This window comes from Macaca nemestrina, chromosome 7 (genome assembly GCF_043159975.1).
Source record: "Macaca nemestrina isolate mMacNem1 chromosome 7, mMacNem.hap1, whole genome shotgun sequence".
Taxonomy (NCBI): Eukaryota; Metazoa; Chordata; class Mammalia; order Primates; family Cercopithecidae; genus Macaca; species Macaca nemestrina.
The window spans coordinates 142,754,032-142,770,641 of record NC_092131.1 but is presented as its reverse complement, the minus strand read 5'-3'; the positions used below and the strand labels follow the sequence as shown (position 1 = coordinate 142,770,641).

The window sequence follows — 16,610 nt, the reverse complement described above, 5'->3', positions numbered from 1 at the left end:
ATTCTCATGGTGGTAACTCAGAAGGGAGGGCCAACTTCATTCACATGTACGGTTTAAGTTCTATGGGTTGTCAAAGTCCATGTCATTATGTTAGGGCTGGCTTTTATAGTTGTACTTCTCTCAAGTGTGGCTGTCCCAAAGATATATGAAAACAATACTTTGCTAGGATGCTCCCAAATCCTTTTGTCTCTGCCAACATAAATTCTGAAATTGAAATTCAAAACACAATTTGTTTAGCACTATCACAGAATGTGATTATAAGGCTGAGATGTTTATTTTAATATCTTCGGCATTTAACCTTTAACCTCTTATTTACTCTGTAAATATCATCTCAGCATGCTGAGAAAAAGAAAAAAAATTTTTTAACTCACCATTAAGAAACATTTTAATCACAGATTGGTAAAAACACAAGTTGCTGCATTTTTGCAAAAAAAAAAAAAAAAAAGACTCAAACGTGGAAAATCATGACTGTACATAATTCCTATATATCCTACCATGAAGTTTATAATACCTTGCACTTACACAGATTTAAAATATTTCTGCTTTTTGAAGCAGATAAAGAGCTTTCTCAAATTCCTAACAAATAATAAGGCCCCATACTTGTCTCATGAGGAAACACAAGGCACTATATGTTGTCTTTCACTGAGTCTCACCGGAGCTCTTCACATGCCCACAGTAGGCACAGAAGCAAAATGTTGTATTCCAAGTTATCAGAATGCTCACCACTGCTCATTATCTAACCCTCAGGATAACTCCTGAGACAGACCTCCAATTCATGCGATTCAACTGAGAAAGGAGTGACAAACAAGAAGTCCATCATGTGACATTGGAGGCCATGGCATTTTCAGTGGAGGAAGGAGTTGAAGGGTTGAAGAGAAAAGTTCAATTTGCAGCCTCACCACTCGTGGAACCATCCTACACAGGTGCTGAAATAGCTCCAAATAGTAGCAGCTGGATGCAGACTTTCCCTGTTATAATAGCTTAGAGATTGTATGGGCTGAAAATACCAGGCAGCTCCCTCTCTTTAGGGAGACCCAGTAGGAAGGTGCGGATGTATCAATAAATATTGAACGCCACTACTGGGTATGTGGTGAACGTTTAGTCATTCTTCCTGGTGAGTGAATGAGAAGCAGCACTGTGGTTCACAGAAGGACACCATGTTAAGACTTACACTAAAGTGGCTGCAAACAGCTAAACTGCAGGTGTGTTTGGCCCCTCTGAGATGATCAAGTCACATATGAAAATTGGCAGAGGCCGGGTGTGGTGGCTCACGTCTATAATCCTAGCACTTTGGGAGGCTGAGGCGGGCAGATCACCTGAGGTCAGGAGTTTGAGACCAGCCTGGCCAACATAGTGGAACCCTCTCAAAAAAAAAAAAAAAAAAAAAAAAAAAAAAAAAAAAGTTTGCAACCACTGACAAGGCTGTAGTCCTCAGCAAAAGTGTGGTGTGAGGTGACTTTCAACTTCAGTGAACGTCTGCTTCTTATACTTCTCCATCCCTCTCCATCCACTGCTCCACTCGTTTTCTCTCCAAGGAGATGCCTGGCCTCTCAAATATTTCCCAACTAGGACAGCCCACTCACACTTGTCCCTAGATAATGTCCCGGACTCTAGGTATTTCCCTAACCCTTTGCCTCCATCAGAACTTTTTTTGTGCTTGATCCCATTCCTTTCTGGTTTTGTTTTGTTGTATTGTGTTGTTTTGACTAGGAGACTGCTAGCTATCTGATAAACTAATCAGTGGAAATCAAGTAGGTTACCTTCCCAGGAAACATTTGAAATGTATTCCAAACTTTCTAAATACATGCCATGCCGTCACCTAAAGGAACTTACCTACCTTATCATCAGTTATCCATTAGATTTCTAGGTTGTAAATCTATTCCTGGGTATTCTTGTGTGTCATATCTATAATTTACTCACAAGTATATGCAAGTAAGGAAAAGGGAACAGATCTTGAACATGTTCTGAGGTGATGGTCAATTCAGATTTGCTCAAATATTTCTGTATATTTAATGCACAGAAACCTTGCATTAAAATGAATCACAATTTCTGGATCCAAAGTACACAGCAGATCTAGAGCCATGGGTTTGAGTCTATCAGAGAGTTCAAACTGGTCATGGGCACAAAAGCTGAATTTCCTTTGCGGATGATGATAAACCCAGATTCTCCAAAGGAAGCCTTAGATGTGTATTACGATTAAAGTCAACAGAGATTTTTTTGTACTCTGCTAAACAACCTACACTAAATTATAAAGATGTGCAGGGGTTTTTTTAACTTCTTCAAGTCTCCTAAGGAAAAAGACACAAATAACTATTGCCTGGTAGTGTTCTTAGTTTTCTCAAGATAGAAAAGTGTCCCAAAGTGAGTTTTCAGGAGGAAGATAGAAGGTGAACTACAAGCTGTACACTGTTTTCATGAGTCAGAAAATGAAAATGGCTATTTTCCTTATGAGTCACAACTGAATGAGTCTTAGTAGGGCCTCGGGTACAGATGGAGAGCCCTCCTACTATGCTACCAGACTTCCTAAAAGACACATACACACAAACACACACACACTTACACCGAAGAAGTCCACAGTACAGGTGCTCTCCCTACAGCCCAGCCAAGGGCCTTCTTTTTCTTCTTCTTCCTAATAATTTTTAACTGAAACAGGTTCTCACTATGTTACCCCAGGATGGTCTTGAACTCCTGGGCTCAAGTGATCCTCCCGCCTCAGCCCCTCCCAAAGTGCTGGGATTACAGGCGTGAGCCACTGTGCCTGGCTGCCAAGGGCCTTCTGATGACTGTTAGCCTCCACGCTAATCTTCAGCCACACCCAAAGAAGGTAATGTCCTTTCCCTTCCTGTTCTAAGCAGCTGAAGGGATACAACTTGGCCAGGCCTGGGCACATGTAGAACACAAAATGAAGTATCATTTGGCTTGCCAGAATCTTACATAAACATTAAATATTGTAACTTGGGTTTCTGATAATATTTAAGATGATGCTCTATTCTAAGGCAACTTCACATACATAATGAACAATTTTTCAAGTCAGGAAAGAAATGATTAACTTCAGCCACATCACTCTGGATCCAGTAGATCTACCAATGGCACATCTCCTGTTTCAGGACAGCCAGCTGTTTCAACTTTTCCCTCAGCGAACTGTGACCTCAGCAATCGTATCTGATGCACAGATAGTCGCCTGGCGGCGCACAACATGCCCATCTGTGCTGATGGCAGGGAGCCCATCAATCGGTAAGTCACACCTTGTCCCCGGATAGAACCATCTCCTTCCTAGAGCATGCCTTCTTCGCATGCATTTAACCAAACCTCCACTTCATCTGCAAGGGGGCTGAATTAAGCATGGTGTCCCAGGTTTCGGAAAAGGCAACCGAAACTATATTTCAGTCCGTTCAGCATGAAAAATGAGTTTAACCGAGGGGAAGTTAATTTCCTCAAGGTACCACTCAAGTACTTAAATTCAGTAAGATTCTTTAAGTTCTTGACATAAACACATTGATTTTTTTAAGAAATATTGACCCACGGAAAATGATTACAGCAATTCTCAAGTACCAGGACTATTACATTGCTTCAATTCAAGGGACCAGGTGCCCAGTGAGGTAGCTTCACCCAAACACAGGCCCAATGGGAATGGTTCTCTGCTGGGGTGAGGGGAGGGGTCCAAAGTAACGTGGAGTAGACTGACTTCTTAAACCTTAAAACCGGAAGAGGAAATTTAGAGATAAAGTGTTCTCTTAGATGGGGCAAAAGTGACTTAATTTTGGACTATGTAAAAAGAAAAGGCTTTGGTCGAGGACGCCTTGAAAGGTTTCTCATTGATGTTTGTTTGTAATCATTCTTTTGAATAAACAGCACGGGGCAAGGGGGCATCTGAGCTTTGAGTGCAGGTTTCGATGGGCCTCGGCTGCTCCTTCCTCAGGCTGCTCATCGGATTATCGATTGTTTAATTAGTGTTGTGCTGGTTATCATTTTGACTTGGTTCTCTTCCACAGCCATTAGAAAACAGCAGCAAACCAGAAGAGGACGACATCATCCACCTAAGCAGGACTACTTGAAAAGAAGCAAGTGTGAAAACTATGAAGACTTGTAATAGTTGTTTTTTTTTTTTTCTCTCTCTCTCTCTCTGATGAACTGCCTATCTCTTCAAAATAGAGTCCTTGCTTTTCTGCCCCGGAAAGAAAAGTACACCACGCCAAAGCCCAAGGGAGGTGGCTAAGGTTATACAGGGAGGGAGGGGAGTGCAGCTGGACTGGGGAGGTGGAATAGCAGAAAAGTCACAAGTCAAAGAGGTGACCCCTTCCATACATTCCCAAAGTGCCAAAGGGAAAAGAGCAACAAACTTGAAACTCGCGAGAGCGTCATTCCGTGCGAAACGTCCCCTGGATCCCCGAAAAGCCCCGGTCCCCTCGCGCTTGGGAAGGGGTGGGGTCCTCTTCGGGAGGTGTTTACTCGGCGTCCCGGGCGCCCAGACCTCCGGGGTCGGCGCCCGGCACAGGTCCGGGACGGCGTAGCTGCCGTCAGCGCCCGGATCGCCCCGGCTCTCCACAGCCAGCCCGCTGGCCGCCAGGTGCTCGCCCTACCTGGCGCCCCCGCCTGCCTTTGTGCGGCCCGCGCCGCCACTCGCCAGGGCAGGCCGGAGACCGCCCCCGCCCGCGTGCCGCTGCCAGGCGGGACAGCTGCGGGCGCTGCCGGGCGGCGAAGCGGCGGCGGGGAGGAGAGGGAGTCGGCGAGAGGGTGCCCGGGGCGGGGCGGGCACGGCCGCGGGGAGGGCAGGGGGCGCCGCCAGAGGCTGCGGCGCGAGTCTGCGAGCACCTCCCCTGCCGGCTGCATCCCCCACGTCCCAGCAGGAGGAGGGGACCCCCTAGCGCGCCGTGCCCCTCGCCGCCGATGCGCCCACACCCTGGCTTCCGACAGCTGGCAGCCATAGCAACCCGGCCACAGAAAGTTTCGCGACGCAGAAGGCGACTTGGAATAAAGTTTTCCTTGGCCCCTCGCTCACTCTCCCCCGGCCCGGGTTTACAGAAAGCGGCAGGAAATCAGAGCTCGCGACGTGCCGGCTCCCGCGTCCACCTTCTCCACTCCTGGCCCGGGCAGCGCGCCCAAGGTGGGTGCACCGCGCCGGGGTTTCCTGCCCAGTCCCCCGGCCCGGCGTCCTGGGACGCGGCGCGGCCAACTCACCATGGTGACTCGCGCCGCGGTCGCGCCTCCGCCGAGTCCCGCTGCCGGGGAGCTGGGGCTGGAACGCAGTCTCCTGGGCGAACTTCAAAAGTTGGTTCCCCTCGCCAAAAACAGGCTCCCGACACCCAAGCACTCACAGGAGCCAATGGGAACCCAGGGGGGACTCCATCCAGGCGGGATCGGCGGCGCTAGGTGAGGGCGAGACGGCTGCGACTTAGCAGGCGCGGCGCATACTGCGGAGGGCAGGAGCCCACTCGGAGCCGCCGCTTGCCGCCGGCCCAGGTGAGTCCGATGCACTCGGAGCGTCCGCCTCGCTAGCCTGCCTCGTTCCTCTTTCTTCGGCCACTTAATCCGTACTCCTCTGGCTGAGTCTCGGCTCGGGCCGGGCAATCTGTCCATAAATGGAGAACTCAGCTCAGGCCTGACCAATCAGGGTTTGTTTTCTCAGCGTCACTCCTCAGGGAAACCGTAGTAGCCAACAAGCTTGGAGCTGCTGGAGTTTCCAAAGACCTCTGGATCCTGTAGTCCTCCTCCCGCGCCAGCCTCCGAAGAAATCTGCGGACCCAGCTCGCTCCTGGTAGCAAGGACCCGAACTGTAAGGAAGAAAACCCTCGTGAAAGAGGAGCAGACCTTTCACTTCGCTGCGTTTTAAGACGAAAGTTAGGGTGGGTTTCGCTTCCAAGTTGAAGTGGCATGCATGATTTTCCCAGAACTTTTTTTTAAGAAGGAAATATTTTATCAGCATAAAACATCAGAGTCGTGGCAGCAGCCCAAAGGAAATCCTTTTTCTTTCCTGCGTCTAGATTGTGAGCAAAGTCAAAAATATCATTTCCCCACCCCTCCTTTTACCTGAATTTCCTTGGAAAACGAAGCCTTCCGGCTGCTTTTTCTTTCTTTTCTTTTTTCTGTTTTTCTTTCTCTTTCCTTTCTTCTTTTTTTCTTTTCTTTTCTTTTTTTTTTTTTTTTTTTTTTTTTTGCACATTTTGATGACAGAAAAGTTGTTGCACGTGCAGTGGGCAGAGGGAAGGAGAGAGGAGAGATAGGTGGGAAGAAACCCATCCAACCTCAGCCAACACATCTGCTGAAAACAATCAGAACTGTAAAAATGCATTATTACAGAGCGTTGAATTTCCCAGAAGATTGGCGGGGGGGTTGGTGGGGGGGGAAGCAGAATCTCAAAATCAGGGTAGGGAGTTTGATTTCATTGTTCTGGAGGCTGAGGAAGTAAATTTGGTGGGTCTTAACAGGCTCCCTTCCTGGGATCTGTAGAAGATAAAACTGATAAACTTGAGGGCATAGAGAAAAAACTATGAAGCATAATGATATTATGATACTTTCTGAAATTCGGTTGAGGCTAATCCCAGCACTTTGGGAGGCTGAGGTTGGTGGATCACCTGAGGTCAGGAGTTTGAGACCAGCCTGGCCAACATGGTGAAACCCCTTCTCTACTAAAAATACAAAAAATAGCCTGGCATGGTTGTGCATGCCTGTAATCTCAGCTACTCGGGAGGCTGAGACACGAGAATTACTTGAACAGGGGAGGCGGAGGTCGCAGTGAGCGGAAATCGTACCACTCCACTCCAGCCTGGGCGACAGAGCAAGACTCTGTCTCAAAAAAAAAAAAAAAAAAAAAAGAAAAAAATTTGGTTGTAGCTCTTCACTTGACTATCTGAGCATAGAGTTAGAAAGGGTGTTAAACATTATCTTGTCTAAAAGGGTAAACAAAATGTTACAACATGGACAAATCTCGAAAATACCGTGTTAAGTGAAAGAAGCCAGGAGCAAAAGACCACATATTATATAATTCCATTTATATGAAAGTTCAGGATAGGGAAATCTATAGAGATAAAAAGTATATTAGTTGTTTGCTAGGGGCTGTGGGAGAGGGGAAATGGAAGTACTTGCTAATAGGTATGCATTTTCCTATCGAAGTGATGAAAATATTCTGGAATTAGATAGTGGTGATGATTGTACAAGTTTGTAAATATACTAAAAACTACTGTGTTGTGCTTTTTAAATGGGTGAATCTCATGGTGTGTTCATTATATCTCTTTTAAAAGTTGAAAAAAAATCATATTGTCCAAATTCTTGTAGTAATCATTCACATAGTTTGGCAACAATATAATCGAATGTGTATTATAAGACAGCACGGCTAAACACTGGAGTTACAACTGGTCCCTGCCCTTACTGAGCTTACAATTTTAGAATGGGGAAAACAAATGATGAATTTTTTAAAAGAATAAATAACTACAGGAAATAAGCAAGCATAATGAAACACAACAGTAGTTTTGTGCAAGGAACTGCCATATTTGGAGCTGTAGTTTAGGGTAGGAAATTCATCTGGTATGGTTATATAGTATGAATTGGAAAGAAAACGCATGGCATCTGTACTAGGCATTGCCTAGGTACACACAGACATGATAAATTCTCAGATAAGTCTGACTCCATATCTCATAGGGGAATATCACCTTCAAAATATTATTGGGCCAGCCAAGCTCAGTGGCTCATGCCTACAGTGCTAGTGCTTTAGGAAGCCAAGATGGTAGGATCGCTTGAAACCAGGCATTCAAGACCAACCTGGGCATCAGAGCAAGACTCTATTAAAAAATTATAATAATAAAATTTAGCTGGGCATTATAGTGCATGCCTGTAGTCCCAGCTACTTGGGAGGCTGAGGTGGGAAGATCGTGTGAGGCCAGGAATTCGAGGCTGTAGTGAGCTATGATCATGCCACTGTGCTCCAGCCTGGGCAACAGAGTGAAGCCCTGTCTCAAAACAACAAAACCTATCATGAATTTTAGGAATGTATGAACAGAGGTTATCAAAATGGAAATGTCAGCTTACCAGTAACACAAGAAACACTACCTAAACCACCATCCCATCCATGGTCAACCCTGATTAGTAGTCAGATTGACATAGGCTTTGAGATATACAAAGGCGTAGTTTCTTTCCCAAATATAGCCCAGGAATACAATGAAACACTGAAAAACTCTTAATAATCCACTGACAGTCAACTGACAATTGAACAGTCTTGGATTTATCAAAAACTACCTTGAGACTATTCGTCCATTATATCATCATTTCTGATTATTTTTTAAAAAATGTTTTAGTGTTTACTTTTATTGCCCTAATAATCTGTAATCTCTTTCAAGTTTCGAGAGGCACACCTAACTGTAGTAGGCAGGACTTTGATGAAGATGTATGCTTGTGTTTATTTTTTATAATATATATGAGATTTTATATGCATATATGATTTATAGATATGATTATATATTTTATAATATATATGAGAATGAGACTGTTATAAAGTCATATATATATATAAAAGTAGTGCTTTATGTATTATGAGATTTGGTGACGCATAGACTTGAAGTCTGGTGTTTCTACTTAGCTGTGAGATCTTAGTTTCTCTGAACTTCAGTTCTCTTATTGATAAAACAGATTGATGTGAGCATAAAAGGAAATGTGTGTAAAGATGGTCAGTAAATGTGGATTCCTTTTTCCCTTCATCCATCTCAGGTGTTCTAGGTCAGAGATTCAGAGCTGGAAACCTAGATGAGAATGGATAGACCATGGCCCCTGAATTGCATGCCAAGGGTAGGGACTGTTTGTGTGTGCTCTTTTCTTTAAGTAGAGTGTTAAGAGCTTTCATCAGATTCTCAAAGATGCCTTAACAGACAAAATATTAGAAGCCACAGCTCTTGATCATATTAGTTATGCTTCTCTTGGCTTTTGTTTCTGTTGTTGTGTTTTTCTTGAGGCATATAGATTAGAACTAAGCGTGATGCCTTAAGGCCAGAGGCTCAGCTTGGATTCTCAAAACAGAACCCACTAATTCCCAGTTTGAGTGTAGAATATCGTGTGTGGTCATGTGATACAGCCTATGATTTCATGAAGAATCACTTCAAACCTGTTCTCGCTCCATCCTCAATTTAGGGAAGGTGGTACATTGTCAGTTTGGGCTAGAACGGCCTCTTACATACTTACAGCGTGATATCCCTGGGAGAGTCTTGGTTTATGCCTTTAGTCTAATGAATGTATTAATTGTACCCGTCTTTCATTCCCAAAAAGGCCTAATTTGAATAATAACTTATATGGTCACCCTAGATTTCTGGCCAAATTACATTTTTAAAAATCCTCACCTTTTAAAATGAACATTTTCCCAATTCTGATTTCCATCTGTTTTTCAGAGGATTCAGTAGTATATTGCCAGATATTTATTCTTTCTTTCTTTTCTTTTCTTTTTTTTTTTTTTTTTTTTTTGAGATGGAGTCTTGCTCTGTCATCCAGACTGGAGTGCAGTGGCGCGATCTTGGCTCACTGCAACCTCTGCCTGCCAGGTTCAAGCAATTCTCTGCCTCAGCCTCCCAAGTAGCTGGAATCACAGGCACCTGCCACCACGCCGGCTAATTTTTGTATTTTTAGTAGAGCTGGGGTGTCACCATCTTGGCCAGGCTGGTCTTGAACTCCTGACCTCATGATCTACCTGACTCAGCCTCCCAAAGTGCTGGGATTACAGGTGTTAGCCACTGCGCCTGGCCTTGATTTGTTTGTTGAGACGGAATCTTGCTCTGTCACCTAGATTGGAGTGCAGTGGTGAGATCTCAGCTCACTGCAACCTCTGCCTCCCAGGTTCAAGTGATTCTCCTGCCTCAGCCTCCAGAGTAGCTGGGAATACAGGCGCCCACCACCATGCCTGGCTAATTTTTGTATTTTTAGTAGAGACGGGGTTTCACCATGTTGGCCAAGCTGGTCTCAAAGTCCTGACCTCAAATGTTCTGCCTGCCTCAGTCCCCCAAAGTGCTGGGATTATAGACTTGAGCCCGGCTAGATATTTATTTTTATTCAAGACCATAGTAGCAGTGAAGTGGAAGCAAGTTTTAAAACTGTAAAACTCATTCTAGACACATGATGGAGCTAGTCAGATGAGACTTGGTACATCCCTTGGCATGATTAATTGCATTTTTCTGGGGCTGAATGAAAAGGAACCAATAAAAAAACAAAACGAATACAAAGTAAAATTTTCTGTATAAATCTATCAGTGAAATAAATCATTGTTTATGCTTCTTGGAAAGCAGCAAGAAAATAATATCGAGCAATAAAACTAGTTTCTCTGTCAATACCATAAAAAAATCATTCAGAATGCACTCACAACACTAAAGTTAATTAATTTGGCTGGGTGTGGTGACTCACGCCTGTAATCCCAGCACTTTGGAAGGCAGGTGGATCACCCAAGGTCAGGAATTCAAGACCAACCTGACCAATATGGTGAAACCTTGTGTCTACTAAAAATACAAAAGTTAGCCGGGTGTGGTGGCCTGCGCCTGTAGTCCCAGCTACTGGGGAGGCTAAGACAGGAGAAATGAACCTGGGAGGCGGAGGTTGCAGTGAACCGAGATCCTGCCACTTCACTCCAGCCTGTGTGGCAGAGCAAGACTCCGTCTCCAAAAAAAAAAAAAAAGAAAATTTGTTAATGGGAAAATTAGGAACCTTTAACAAGACACTAATGAAAGAGAGACTTGTATCATTATCAGTGTGAAATGTCCTCTACAATCACTGTTTTTATCATAACACATATCATGTATTAGGTTCACTAGATATTAGCTACTAAGTGCTTAATGTACAATATCTTATTTAATCTTCCATACGACCTTGTTAGCTCCATTTGCAGTTAAGAAACTAAGTTGAATCGAGGCCATCCTGGCTAACACGGTGAAACCCCGTCTCTACTAAAAAATACAAAAAGCTAGCCGGGCGAGGTGGCGGGAGCCTGTAGTCCCAGCTACCCGGGGAGGCTGAGGCAGGAGAATGGCGTGAACCCGGGAGGCGGAGCTTGCAGTGAGCTGAGATCCGGCCACTGCACTCCAGCCCGGGCGACAGAGCGAGACTCCGTCTCAAAAAAAAAAAAAAAAAAAAGAAAGAAAGAAAAAGAAACTAAGTTGGGAAGACTTAAAGTAATTTGCCCAAGCTATTACTCTGCTATCCTGCATCAAATACATACATTTGCCTGGCTCTGAAGCCTACACTATTACCCTTTAAGCAGTGATTGTGTAATAGAAATGTCCATCAGAAGAAATTGTCCCTAATGCAGGCCCAAAATGAATAGGAGCACACTTATTAAAACCCCGTGAGCCTTTCCAAACCAGAGCTCTCAGAAAAAGTGTTGCTTTTTAATGGAATATAAAAATTCTATTTGCATAATGAGTTTAACTCTAAACACTTTTTCCCTCTAGTATGTTGGTATTGGTTTATAAAAAGGATGTAGAAGAGAATTTCACCAGTTGTATAATGTAATATGATGCTACTTCTGATTAAGATAAAATTAAGGCCGGGCACGGTGGCTCAAACCTGTAATCCCAGCACTTTGGGAGGTCGAGGCAGGTGGATCACCTGAGGTCAGGAATTCAAGACCAACCTGGCCAGCATGGTGAAACCCCATCTCTACTAAAAATACAAAAACGTAACTGGTCATGGTGGCAGGCACCTGAAATCCCAGCTACTCAGGAGGCTGAGGCAGGAGACTCACTTGAACCCAGGAGGCAGAGGTTGCAGTGAACCAAGATAGTGCCATTGCACTCCAGCCTGGATGACAGAGGTAAAAATATAAAATTATTTTGCTATAACAATTATTTTACTGAAGTAAAGGAATAGAAATTATTTAAACATATGCTTAAATTAGCAGCTTATTAAAAGCATGTTTATGTAGATTATTATATTTTCTCTGATTTAAATCAATATTTTATTTTCTTTCTTCCAGTTTCAATTTGATTTTTACATTCAGAAGATAAACCTTGATCTTCCTCCAAATCTAAAAAATTTGGAGTTGAAATAATGAGTTATGGTGGGCCATGATCTAGCAAGGAATGAGGAAGTCCATGGAAATGAGCTTTGCAGATAACTAAATCTCCTGTCCATACCCTGATGTTCTTTCTTTTCCCCATTCACTGTCAATGTTTAGTTTCCTGTTGGATTCTGTGTATTCTTATAAGTCACCTGAGCTCTTTGCTGCAACAAGGTAAGGCATGGATCAATAAAGATGTGCATTTCAAAAAGTAAAAAATAACAAATCGCTGCATGAACCTTGCCTTTTGTCCTTTTTTCTTTTTCTTTCTTTTTTTTCTTTCTTTCTTTCTTTTTTTTTTTTTTTTTTTTGACAGCATCACACTCTGTCTCCCAGGCTGGAGTGCAGTGACACAAACATGGATCACTGCGCCAGGCTCAAGTGATCCTCCCGCCTCAGCCTCCCAAGTAGCTGGGACCATAGGCACACACTACCTATAGCTCAGCTAATTTTTTTATTTTTTGTGGAGACAGAGTCTCACCGTGTTACCCAGGCTGGTCTCGAACTCCTGGGCTAAAGCAGTCCTCCAGCCTCGGCCTCCCAAAGTGCTGGGATTGCAGGCATAAACCACTACACCCAGCCAAATCTTGTTGTTTTTAGACACGAAAACTTTTTTTTTAACTTTAAGAAAAGTTTTTCCTGAATGAAACCACACATTTCATTGACTTCTGAAAATACACTGAATGTCAAGCAGCTTTTGCTTTAAGACTCAAGGTTATTACCATAAATATTGATTATTGCACAGGATTGCACGAACCGAGGTCCTTGGGGACTATCAAATGAAATGACTGTTTGCCACTGTCATGGTCTTGGACTGCTGTACTTATATGGTTCTCCTGTCTCTTTTTTTTTTAAGTTTATATCCTCCACTGGCAGAGACTTATTTATTTATTCATTTATTTATTTATTTATTTTGAGATGACATCTTGCTCTGTTGCCCAGGCTGGAGTATGATGGCGTGATTACAGCTCACTGCTGCCTTAAACTCCCGGCCTCAAGCTGTCCTCCTGCCTCAGCCTCCCAAATTGCTGGAATTACAGGTGAGTGACCACACCTGGCCAAGAGAGACTTTTTTCTCTTGTTATCTGTTGCTCCAATTTAGTTTCTTTTAGTAACAAGCATCAGAAGAGCACATGGGTTACTTTAAGGAAAAAAATATATTTCTATATAAATTTATATATATATTATATATTATATAAATATATTTTATATAGATTTATATGTTATATAAACATTATATATAGATTTATATTTATATTATATATTTATATATTATATAAATATATATGTATATATATTTTTTGAGATGGAGTCACTCGGTTGCTCAAGCTGGAGTGCAGTGGCATGATGTCAGTTCGCTACAACCTCTGCCTCCCAGGTTCAAGCGATTCTCCTGCCTCAGCCTCCTGAGTACCTGGGATTACAGGTGTGAGCCACCATGCCTGGCTAACTTTTTTTTTTTTTTTTGAGTTACAGTCTTGCTCTGTCTCCCAGGCTGGAGTGCAGTGACGCGATCTCAGCTCACCGCAAGCTCTGCATGCCATCCTCCTGCCTCAGCCTCACAAGTAGCTGGGACTACAGGTGCCCACCACCACGCCTGGCTAATTTTTTGTATTTTTAGTAGAGACGGGGTTTCACCATGTTAGCCAGGATGGTCTCGATATCCTGACCTTGTGATCTGCCCGCCTTGGCCTCCCAAAGTGCTGGGATTACAGGCATGAGCCACTGCACCTGGCCACGCCTGGCTAATTTTTGTATTTTTGGTAAAGACAGGGTTTCATCATGTTGACCAGGCTGGTCTTGAACTCCTGACCTCCAGTGATCCAGCCGCCGTGGCCTCCCAAAGTGCTGGGATTACAGGCATGAGCTACCACGCCCGGCCTTTGCTTTATTTTTTTGTTTTTGTTTTTGTTTGAGACAGAGTCTCACTCTGTCACCCAGACTGGAGTGTACTGGCACGACCTTGGCTCATTGCAACCTCTGCCTCCCAGGTCCAAGTGATTCTCATGCCTCAGCCTCCCAAGTAGCTGGGACTATAGGTGTGCACCACCACACCTGGCTAATTTTGGAATTTTTAGTAGAGACAGGGTTTTGCCATGTTGGCCAGGCTGGTCTCGGACTCCTGGCCTCAAGTGATCCACCTGCCTCAGCCTCCCAAAGTGCTGGGATTACAAGCATGAACCACTTCACCAGGCCAGAAAGAAATTTTTTTAAGGTATACATGCCCAGCAGCCCAGGAAAAACAGAAGACAAAAGAAGGCAGGGCTGTGCATCTCTGCATAGTTGAATGTTCTTTTCTTCTCTGTCTCTTGAAGCTTCTCCCGCTTAACTCACAGTTGTTCCTCTTCCCCTAATTTCAGCTTGCAAAGTGCCTGTAGCCTGTCATGATCCTGATGTGGGCCCCAGAACAACCTTTCTGCAGCGTTGCCCACAGCTCACTAGAAACTTCCCTCTAGGCCTTTTGATTCAAGTTCCATAGGGAGAAAGGGAGGGAGAGAAAAACAGAGAGAGAATCTGACTCACCCAGCTCAACCTTTTAAACCACTCCACCCAGGTCATAGGTCACTGACAAGGAAGGCTCTACTGGGACCAGGTGCCTGTCCAGTCGCATTCCAAGTGAATGCTGTGAGAGGAGTGGTGTCCTAAAGCCTACTGCCCCATTAAGAAGAGATGGCAAATGGGGACAGAGTCTCTGGGGAGGGAAGACAGGGTAGACACTCCAAATTTGGGGCATGGAGCAGTTTGCTGACTGTGCCTGTCTGCTGCCTTGATTTCTACACTTACGAGTCCAGGAGGGTAATTCCATTCACCTCTTCAACAGAAAAAAATGTATGGCCTTTGTAACGATCATCATTTCCCCTTTATCGTCATTACACCTGTAAATGTGTTTACATACTGGAGATGTGACATCACTTTTCCTTTATTATCATGTACTTATAAATGTGTTTTTGATTACATGCCTTTAAATATTTGTGTAAACACCTAGATGCGTGTGTTGTGTGTGTGTATTTAAGATGACTTTTTTTTCTTTTTCTTTTTTTTTCTTGACACAGGGTCTCACTCTGTCACTCAGGCTGGAATCCAATGGTGTGAACACATACCTCAAGCAATCTTCCTGCCTCTGCCTCCCAAGTAGCCAGAACTATAGGCCGCGCCAACATGGCTGGCTAATTGTTTTTTTCTTTTTTTGTAGGACTGGGCCTTGCTCTATTGCCCAGGCTGGTCTCAAACTCCTGGGCTCAAGCAATCCTCCCTCCTCAGCCTCCCAAAGCTGGAATTACAGGTATGAGCTACCATGCTCAGCCAGATGACATGTTTTTCAATGTATTGTTACAAACACTTGGGGAGATTGAATAGAGTGGATCTTGGTGTTCAGCATGATGGCAGCATGGTTTCCAGCTGACTACTGTTTTCACTCAGTACCACAATAAACCTTTATTGAGCACTGTCGTAGCTTCTGGAGAAGTAGAAGACAAGCTCCCTGTCCTCATAGGATTCACATCTTTACATGTACATCCAAAACATACAAAAATGCAAGAGAGTTCTACCTTCACATAGAACACGTTCCCAAAACACACACCAATGTCAGATATATAAAGTTCAAAAAGAAACCTACGTACTTTAAGCACAGATTTCTATTTTCAGAGATCTGAAATGTAGTATAAAATTCCTGATTGTGTGTTGTCCCTTAGACATAGTCTTAAGCTATAATTCCAGAATGCATAGATGTTTTTAAAATCTGAGCGTCTCCATCCTAGCTAAGCAAAGTTGACCAGCTAAAGTCCAATAGGCAGCTTTAAGATTTGGGTCAGGCTTTTTACCTCTGTAAATCATAATTTTTTTTTAAAATCTGTAAAGACAGAGATAATAATAGTACCTTCATCATTTATTTCTCGCCTAATGTTGTAAGAATATGAATTAAATCATATCAAGTAATAGCAATGGTGAGTGATGCATAGCATCGTCTCGGTATGAGTTGTCATTATTAAGGCTGAAGATTCACTACCTTCTCCACACCTAATGATTCCCTTCTTTGTCTCAATTGTTTTGTGTTTAGGAGAACAACACTCCTTTTTACTAGTGTTTGCACTTATATTTTCTCCGTATTTCACTAATTTTGAAAAAGCGACAAGGCTAAGCGGAAACCAGTGTGAATGTAATTGAATAAATGCTGTAGCTTGACAGAGCTGGTGGCACAGATGGACACGAGCTGTGGACTGGCAGCACCGCCACGAGATAGCTCAAAAGGTTCCTTTGTTGCCTAGCCCATTGTCCTGATGCCATGTAGGAAAGATGGCTCAGGTGCATCTCTATACAATGTCTGTATCTGTGGAAAGGTGAATGTACAAAGGTCCAGGGCACAAGGAGATGGCCCCTCTATTTTATTGTATTGAATTCCTGGAAATCCCAAAATAGAGCCAAACACGATAAAGTTGATGACAGTTTCCCATAGGAGGACTGCTTCAATAAGGACTTGGTAACAAATGGATTATATGTTGGACCAAGAATGTGATTCTAAAAACAGCTATGACAATTATAAACTTCCATAATGTAAAGTAATACAGAGTAATACAGTTTTGCTCCAAATTGT

The 16,610-nt window shown here is 43.5% G+C and overlaps 1 protein-coding gene and 1 long non-coding RNA gene across 2 annotated transcripts in view; one reads left to right on the top strand and one right to left on the bottom strand.

Moving 5' to 3' along the window:
• Positions 1-5,453, bottom strand: part of LOC105489507 (myosin IE) — a 239,949-nt gene extending 234,496 nt beyond the window's left edge. The window contains exon 1 of the mRNA XM_011754342.3: positions 5,179-5,453. Within this exon, the coding sequence (XP_011752644.1) occupies positions 5,179-5,181 (3 nt within the window). The 5' untranslated portion in view covers positions 5,182-5,453. The remainder of the gene's footprint in view (positions 1-5,178) is intronic.
• A 328-nt stretch (positions 5,454-5,781) lies between these two features.
• LOC112427946 (uncharacterized) lies at positions 5,782-15,004 on the top strand. Its single transcript, XR_003019727.2, has 3 exons — positions 5,782-5,843; positions 12,962-13,059; positions 14,380-15,004. It is a non-coding gene; the product is annotated as an uncharacterized lncRNA (long non-coding RNA).
• Positions 15,005-16,610: the final 1,606 nt, after the last annotated feature.